The 9558-nt window shown below is 32.0% G+C and overlaps 1 protein-coding gene across 1 annotated transcript; it reads left to right on the forward strand.

The window, feature by feature from the left end:
• The first annotated feature begins 1829 nt into the window (after window positions 1–1829).
• LOC111776367 (polygalacturonase-like) lies at window positions 1830–4370 on the forward strand. The gene is made up of 5 exons (XM_023655800.1): window positions 1830–2225; window positions 2371–2435; window positions 2477–2695; window positions 3015–3243; window positions 4146–4370. The coding sequence occupies exons 1-5, from the start codon at window positions 1830–1832 to the stop codon at window positions 4368–4370; spliced, it is 1134 nt and encodes a 377-aa protein (XP_023511568.1).
• Window positions 4371–9558: the final 5188 nt, after the last annotated feature.

Genomic DNA, 9558 nt, shown 5'->3' on the forward strand with positions numbered 1-9558 from the left:
CATATTGTTTCCATATGCATGTTCTAGTTGTTTCCTAAACTTGTCATAGTCTTATCGTCCTTATACATCTCAGTCACATCATTTCATGAACATACATTAGTCATATTGTTTACATATGCATATCCTAGCCATATCGATTCCTAAACTTGTCATAGTCTTATCATCCTTATACATCTCAGAGTCGTATCATGAACATACCTTAGTTATATCATATCCCAACATATCCTAAATCATATCGTTTCATTAACATATCCTAGTCTTACCGTTACAGGAACATATCCTAACCATATCTTTCTATCAATCTATCAAAATCATATCCTCGTAGTCATATCATTTCCTTATGCATATCCTTAGACCTATAGTTACAGTATGTTTATCACATCCTTCTTGTTTCCTATCATTGAGCACATCGTACCGTAAGTATCATCATACAATTCACATATCATAACATATACATATGATATAATAATCATATCGATTCATAAACAATTCACACATATCAATATATGTAACATATACAGAACTACGGGGCACATGTCAACATCAAATATAACCATGTCGATAGTAAGACCACTTACTCATTTAGCTTAAGCTTGTGTCACCAATTTGAAGTATTCTCTACTTTCTTAATCATCTCCAAAACTCCACTTTCTTTCGTTCTTACTCTGTTTTTCTTTTAATTATGTTCTCAATTGTTTTTGGACCATTTTAATCCACTGTTTTTTTTTTTTTCCTAAAAAAAAAAAATCCTATTGAACCTGGTCTCATTTTCTATAAAACAAAAATGATATCTAAAATTTAAATAATTTCTATAAAATAAAAATAAAATAAAAAACATCCTAATAAATTAAATATAATATAATGTTCCGCCCATTTCTAAAACTTAAATTTCAATACGACAATAGAGTCTACACACTTTATATATCCATCTATCTCTCTCTATATATATACATACACACGTATACATGTGTATGGGGTCGGGATGGGGACAAAATGCAAATTAATGAAGATAAATCTCTCCTCAGTGCCTCCTTCATTCTTCGTTTAAACTAGATTTTTCGTCTTATTCGGAGTCTGTCTCCACAAGTTCAATGTACATAATCATAGTCTATTAAACGTAAAATTTGTTACACTCGAAAATTATTATCTATGCAAAGTAATTATAAATTATTTCTAAATTTGAAAACCAATTTGACAACTCATTATTTTTTTACATATTTGCAAATAAAAATTCAAATAATTTTTTTACTATTAAGAATCGATTTAGTATGTGCAAGTGCGCTCCATCTCCATTGCACAAACAACAGATTCTCTTCCAAATTTGACGCAAACAAACTCTTTCTTTTACTTTCTTTCTCATTTTCCTTTCAACTTTCTATATATCTATATATTCATAGATACTTTTTTCGAAATCTCGCATCCCGCTTTTAAGTTCAAATAAAAATAAAATCGATCAACAGACAAATCTGTTTAGATATCAAATCACCGAGTATTATAATTATAATTGATATCTTATACACGAAATTAGACTTAGAATACCAAATATTGGTATGAGTCAAACAATCAGATATATTAGAATTAAAAAGAGTTGAACGGTATATAAATAATAACAATATTAATACTTGAGACAAGCGATCAAAGTCTTCAAGTAAGCTGGAATTAGAGTAAAATTTATTATCCGTACCATCGAATGTCAGATTCTCGGATATTACTTAAATTTGTCGGATTAAGTCTTAGGATAACTTTTTATGTATATTTTTTAAAATTAACAATTTAAATATCATTCTTAATTTGCCTATAAATATCGGCTTCTTCTTTCCCTTCAACTTATGTTTTTGAACCATGCCTTAGCTACTGAATTAACATTTGATATTGTTAGTCTCGGAGCAAAGCTCGATGGAAAGACTGACATCTCGCCTGTGCTTCAAAAGGCATGGGATAATGTCTGTGGCTCGTCGGCACCAGCAACTATTTATGTGCCCAATGACATATTCTACGTTCAAAATGGGAGCTTTAATGGGCCTTGTAAGAATAATGCTATTACTGTTCGCATCGAGGGCACTCTTGTGGCTTCTTCAGACATTCGGGTTCTAGCTAAAGCTCGATCTTGGATTGTGTTTAGAGACCTAAATGGGCTTTCCATTTCTAGTGGTGTTCTTGATGGACGAGGAACTGACTTATGGAAATGTAAACGCTCAGGGCAGAGTTGTCCCAATGGAGCCACGGTAGGCAAAATTTAAGTTCAGTAAATATATAAAAAAATTTGAAAAGTTGTCTTGGACTAGAAGTTGAAAGAAAATGAATTAAATTGTTTACTATACTAATTTAAATTTGTACTAGTTCTCACTCTTGATTGTTTTAAATTGGTAGAATCTTGAAATCGTCCATGCACAAAACATAAACATCAATGGATTATCTTCAATTAACAGCCAAATGTTCAGCATGGATTATCTTCAATTAACAGCTAAATGTTCAGCATTGTGGTGCTTGGGTGCAAAAATGTGCATATGACAGGAGTAAATGTCTCGGCTCCCGACGATAGTCCAAACACTGATGGTATCCATGTGCAACAATCATCAGATGTGACCATTCTCAGCTCGAGCATTGGCACCGGTGACGACTGCATCTCAATCGGTTCAGGGACCTCCAACTTGTGGATGGAAAGTATTACATGTGGACCTGGACACGGAATCAGGTAGGTAAAGATAGAAGATGACAACCATGTTCGAAAATGGTTTTTTAAAGGATTTAAAAAGCTTTATTACATTCAAAATTATTTCACAAACATGCTTTTAATTATTAAAAATAAGATTCGATGATATGAAAATTAATTTTAAAAATATAGCTAGATGTTAAATCAAATTTAATGATTAAAAATATGTTACTTTAAACCTAAGAAAAGTGATTTAAACAATTTTAAAATTATCTTAGATCAAAATAATTATATAATATATTACCTTAGAACGAGGAAATTAAACCTAAAATTTTGTGTTTCATTGAATGTGTGTTCATAGCATTGGGAGCTTGGGAAAAGAGGCTAATGAGGCGGGAGTGCGAAACGTGACAGTAAAATCATCTAATTTTACGGAGACTCAGAATGGAATGAAAATTAAGTCGTGGGGAAGATCAAGCAATGGGTTCGTTAGATATGTTCATTTTCAACATATTATTATGGATAACGTGGAAAACCCTATCGTAATTGATCAAAATTACTGTCCACATCACCATGACTGCCCCGATCAGGTATATTTCTTCATTAATCCATGCATGTCCAAGAATTATTCAATTCATCAGAAAAAAGTTTTTCTGTTGTGACCAAAGATATCTTTTTTTGTATCATTTCAAAAAAAGTTGATAGACTGGGTGGATATGTAAAAACTATTCTGTCTTTTCCGTCACTTTGGCATGTATAAAAAAAATATTGTGCCATTTCAGTTCTAACAGCATTTTCTAACTTTTTTTCAAATTATATTTAAACTTTAACTTTGATGTATAGAACTTAAATTTTAGAATAGATTTCATTTTGTTAAGACGTGTTAAATTAAGAGACTTATCTTGGCAAAATATAGTTAAAACTTTATGGGTAATGAATTTAACGACAAAGATCTCGTATCATTAGAAATAGTTGCCCTAACTTAAGTAGATTCCAACTCTCGAGATAATGTGAGACTTTGAGAGCAATCCCAATAACATTAATATGTTATTGTTATATGTATATAGATCTTTTAGATGGATTGGTTTTAACATTTTTTTGGCTTTAGGTTTTAGTTTCAAAGCTTATCCTAGTTTAGGGTTTCGTTTAAAATTTAAAACAAGTTTACATGTAAAATATTTGAAAAATGACCTTATTTATTCCATTTTCATACCATATTTTGATGGTTCTTGTTTTCATGAATAGAATTCGGGAGTTAAAATCAACGAAGTAACATACGAAGACATCAAAGGAACATCAGCCACTGAAGTAGCAATCAATTTTGATTGCAGCCCAACAAATCTTTGCACTGGCGTGAGCTTGAAAGACATTAAACTGACTTATAATAATAAANTGTAAATTTAAAACAAGTTTACATGTAAAATATTTGAAAAATGACCTTATTTATTCCATTTTCATACCATATTTTGATGGTTCTTGTTTTCATGAATAGAATTCGGGAGTTAAAATCAACGAAGTAACATACGAAGACATCAAAGGAACATCAGCCACTGAAGTAGCAATCAATTTTGATTGCAGCCCAACAAATCTTTGCACTGGCGTGAGCTTGAAAGACATTAAACTGACTTATAATAATAAAATCGCTGAAGCTTCATGCAAAAAAGTCAAAGGAACTGCTTCTGGTGTGGTTGAACCTTCTAGTTGCTTAGCTAAGTAGTGTATTACGAAGGAGAGAATGATAAATTAGAATTTCAAGAAGTGTTTTGTAGCCAACAAATCTACCATCCAAGTATTAATAACAGTGACAAAGTGCGCCTCCCCTTAATCGAGGCGGAGTTAGTATTCCTCACTTATAAACCCATGATCATTCCCTAAATTAGCCGATGTGGGACTTCCATCATCCAACATTTCTATGCATATATAAAGGATCGTCTAGGATGGTTCTGAGACATTGAGATTGAGTGTTATTTTGTATTTACCTTGTGGTATTTGGGAGGAATTTTGTTGAGTGAGAATTTGTAGTGTGAGAGTGTGAGATATACACTTTGTAAACACTTTCTTTATTATGACTGGTTGCACCCCGTGGATGTAGTGGAATTTTTTATCTTAGAACTACAAGTCTTTGTTTCTCTTTGTTTAATTTCTGATTCTTAGGTGTGTGTGAGTGTGATTGATCTTGTTATCACTTATGTTGCAATAGGATGTACATCAACTCAAAAGCCTAAAAAATCCAATTAACCCAACTCGAATTATTAGTATATTGAGTTGGGTAATTTTTCTGAAATTGAAATAGTTCGGTTTGGGTTTCAGGTTCATTGGACAAAGATCCGAATCAACTCGAACTCTACCTATCCATTATAAATAAATAACATGTATGTATGTCATATTCTTTCAATGCATTTAGATTTTTCTTCAACCATCACAGACGTACCTCTCGCAACTCCTCACCCTTATATCGTAGTTATCGCATCGATACATTGCACACCCTTTGCCTTAATAGCGGCTAGTTATCACATGCCCTTCAATCCATGCCGCTTGTAAACACACGCTACTCCCACTCCCTTTTTTAGCACACGCTTAACCAACGAAATAAAGTAACAAGTCAACATTTAAATTAAATTTGTTGTTGATTGTTGTTATTGTATTTATGCATGTATTTTACAAGATTTCAAGTATGATCGAGACACCGAATTAAGGATGAACTGCTCAAATAAGTAATCTTAATGTCCTAACAAGATTTTATAATGATTGTGTGCCTTTGAAAAATGTTTGTAAAAGAAATGGTAAGCATAAACGGTAAAAATGTCATTTTTCTAATTTTAAGGAAACTCCTTGGATTTCTAACTCTTTATGAATCCATCAATTCAGGGATAATGTCTTTCTTATTTCTACCCTACTTCAGAATTTTCTAATGGTGAAAAGGTAAAAAATGGATAGGTGTTGTGACATTCATTTCTCTTTTTAACTAGCACGCTGTTGATGAATTTTTACACAAGAGGTACATAACTTTGTTTTATTGAGAAGAGTACAATGAATTTTTTCACCTTTCTATTTTAGTAGTGGTTTGTGTTGTAATTATATTTGGCTTTCTTTACCGTAATGGAACCTTCTTGTATCGAGTTGAAGAATGTATTGGCTTGGAGGCTCAAAATCTAGCATCGATTAGGAGGTCGAAGACAGCTCCAGCTCATAGCAATCCTGCAACCCCTCCCCCAACCGAAATTTTTTCAAGAAGATCTGTGGAATGAGTTGGAACTACCTCTAATGCTCAACTACGAATGGTGGCTCTAATTTAAAGAGAGGCTCTATTTTCACTAAATTTAAAAAAAATGATGAAGTAACCCTTGTTGACTTTAGGAATCTTATTGAAAAATAAAGTCAAGTAGAAAAAAAAAAAGGGGAAATCGAGATATAGTCGGCAAAATCTTTTGTCAAATTGAATCAAGGGTATATGTTTTACCTATATGGAGAGCAACTAAAAGACGGTACCTTAGACACATATTATCGACAAATGGATATTTGCTAAAGTGCTCCTGATACACGGATTCATACAACAATTCCAAATTTCGATCTCTTTCTTTAATGTTTGCTGCTTTTTCAATCTGACAAAAGAACAACATTTTTTAAAGAAAGTGTTGGTATTTTCAAGTCTCTCATGCTAAAGGAATTGGTTAGAAAGAACTACTTTGAGTTGGTATTTTCAATTATGGAGATTCGCTCTCGGTCTGCAAGCTGTCCAAAATACCAGATTTTTGTTCTCTTGGGTAGCTCGTTCTACGACGTTTCAGCTCTCAATTCCTTCATAAAGTTGCTGAATTTGACCTTCTAAACCTAAAGGAATCCTCAATTTGAAGGAAAAGAAACCATAGATAGGAATTCGATACTTACCCAAAATGAATTTTCTTTAATTGGGCACATTCATAAGATTATTTCTCTTTGTGATCTCTATGGAAACACTCCTTGGAGGTGCAGAAATTGATTGAGATTGGCTTTGCTCGATAAATTTGTGTGTTGGCTTGGATCTGATTTTCTAGTTTTTCTTGAAGCTTGTCGATGGTGGATTGAATTGGGGGAATTGTTTCTAGGTACTTTCTGTTGAACACAACTCTCTGTGGGAAACGCACTTTTTATTAAGACCAATCGAAAAAAGAATACAAGACACTCTCTAGAATACTAGAGCCTTTTATTGTTTTTGGATTTCTTGAATGAATAACCTAGATAGGGTGGAGGAGTATTTATACCGTAGCCTACGCAATCTAGACCAAATCTGAATATATACCTAACAAATCTGAATATATACCTAACAAATCTGAATCTTTTTCCTAAAATATCTAGATCTGTTTGTCCTCGGTATTTTTCCTAAATCTCTACTAACATAAATATATGATGGGCTCGTACAATTATTGGGCTTGACTCTATTGGGCTAGTACAATTATTGGGCTTAACTCTATTGGGCTAGTGATGATATTTCAACACTTTCAGCACTCGATTTCTTCATAGAACTTTTGGGTAATCTTGTTTAGAAACTGTACGAACAAGTTTGAAAAGAAACGATGGAGAATTTCTCTCGAATTTGGAAGAAATTCAAGAGTAGGAGATTCAAAATCTAAACACTTAATAGCTTGCAATTTGGAGCTTGACCTTCCTCAATTATTGTTCTATACTAATGCCCCCAACTTACTTTATAGGAGAAACTTTCACCGACGTTGAAACCTTTAGAATCATCGTGTTTTGGAGATTGAATTGTTTAGATAATTCGTCGAGATTATCCTCTCCAATAAACAAGCTACTGACTTCCAATTTAAATTTTGATTGTTGGATATGATGATCTGTGAACATTCTAGATTGCGTACAATTTTGGAGGAGATCCAATGCCTGATTTTTTAGTTTCGAAGAATTTTGTGCAAAACTTCAATGTGGAAGTTCGGATTCTTAAGCAAAATGGCATTTTCGTAATTATCCATATTTTCAGAAGTATTTTGGTACTTTGCTATCATTTTAATATTTTGATATTATTTTTCTCGAAAAATTCATAATTATTTTAAACAATCTTCATCCTTGGTCACTTTTTTAAATTACTTCTACATAAATAATTAAAAATTTGGAAATTTTCCTTAAAATTGAAAAAAAAAAGACTTTTTGTCCTCCAAGCTTAGTTTTTCTTCCTTACCTTAAAATTACTTTTTATAGTATTAGGATGTCTTGCTTAATATCCTTGTTCTTGGTTAAATGTCTTAATTCCTTTTTTTGGTGAGGCTCCCACAAGTACTCACAAGTTCATGTTCGAGTCAAAGCTAAAAAGACTTTATAGAAAATTAGGAGATTCACTTACGATAAGTTGGTGGAAAAATATTACGGTCTTGCCAAGGCTTTCTTCTTAGATATGATCCAAACATCTCAATCATTCAGTATAAACTTTAAGGACGGTTTCATTTATTCTTAGATAATTACAAATTTTGGGTAGATCATAATCTAGAGTTATGGTGTTTCATTAATGTGTTTTTATGATTTTTTATTTATTTAAGGTTATATTTACATAGTGGCTTATTGTGTTCATAAAATATGAATGTTACAACTCTTGAAACGACTCATCAAAGGAGTCATGAAAGGTCAAATGCCTCCTTTTGAGGCTATATAAAACCATGTATGTTGTGTTTGCTGCAATCATTTGGAATGAAATCAACTTGATTTGGAGGGACTACGATGTTGCATATCAAAGAATTTATGAGTATTCTTACACTCGACTAGTTAGGGTTACCATATCAACATTGGTCTCCCTCTAAGATTTTGCACAATTGATGTCTTGTCGAGAAATTGAACTCTCACGTAGTGTCACAGATATGCTTGTCCGAAACGTAATGTTTGTGGTAGGATCAAAATGTAGAGCACGCGGATGCCATTGCCCATTTAACCTATGTGTGGTATCTATATTAATTTTAGATTACAATATTACTTTCCCTTTCCAAATGTTTTTAAAAAAAAAAAAAAACAAATCTCTGATTTGATTTTCAAAAACCGTCTTTTAAGAGGGGGACGTAGAGACTTGAGCATATGTCATCCGTGCCAACAACGACCCAAATTTTAGTTAGTTGACTTACTTAAGATTAAATGTCGCACGATCGTGTTCCGAGTCCTAAAAGAATATGATTGTGGCATCATAGCCCTAATCCATATTTGGCCCAAATTCAATGTTTGATGGACCTAGCCAGCCCAACCCATTCACTTGCCACCATTTCCAAAATAAGGTTGGCCCATTAGGTCGGTCAATAATATCAATAATTTTATAAAGTAAAATTAATTTAAAAAAAAAAAAAAAAAAGACCTACAATTTTAAAATAAATAAATTAGAAATATAAATTTATTAAGTTTTAATAACCCATGAATTAGAAAATCTAAAAATATATTTATTAAAAATTATTAAATAATTACGTTCAATTGATTAACTCAACGAGTTGGTTGAACCAAGGTCGACCTAAGTTGGATGCAAACCTTGACCCAATGGGACCGAAGCAAGTTAGGGCTTTCACTTTTTTTTTATGGACCGACCTAATGGTGAATCTAATTAATTATAATTTTATCATTTTTTTTTTTAATATTTTAAACCAATATTGTAGTTTTATAAAAAGTAGAATATTTATATATTAAAATATGGGTTTTGTGCATTTTTTAAAAATAAATATTGTATGTTTTTTAATGAATAATCCTCTCAACTGAAATAATTAAAAATACTTATTACTTATATTATATTCACATTACGAACATTTTGTTGCTTTTTTTACGTCTCGTCGACATTCTTTACGATAGAGTGGAAATGTTAATTTATTCTTTATGCCTGTATCTTACCCTTAGAGTTAGAGATAAGGAATTTTCAATAGAAATCCTGTCACGTTGATCGATATTTAATA

The sequence above is a fragment of the Cucurbita pepo genome, chromosome LG15 (genome assembly GCF_002806865.2).
Source record: "Cucurbita pepo subsp. pepo cultivar mu-cu-16 chromosome LG15, ASM280686v2, whole genome shotgun sequence".
Classification (NCBI taxonomy): Eukaryota; Viridiplantae; Streptophyta; class Magnoliopsida; order Cucurbitales; family Cucurbitaceae; genus Cucurbita; species Cucurbita pepo.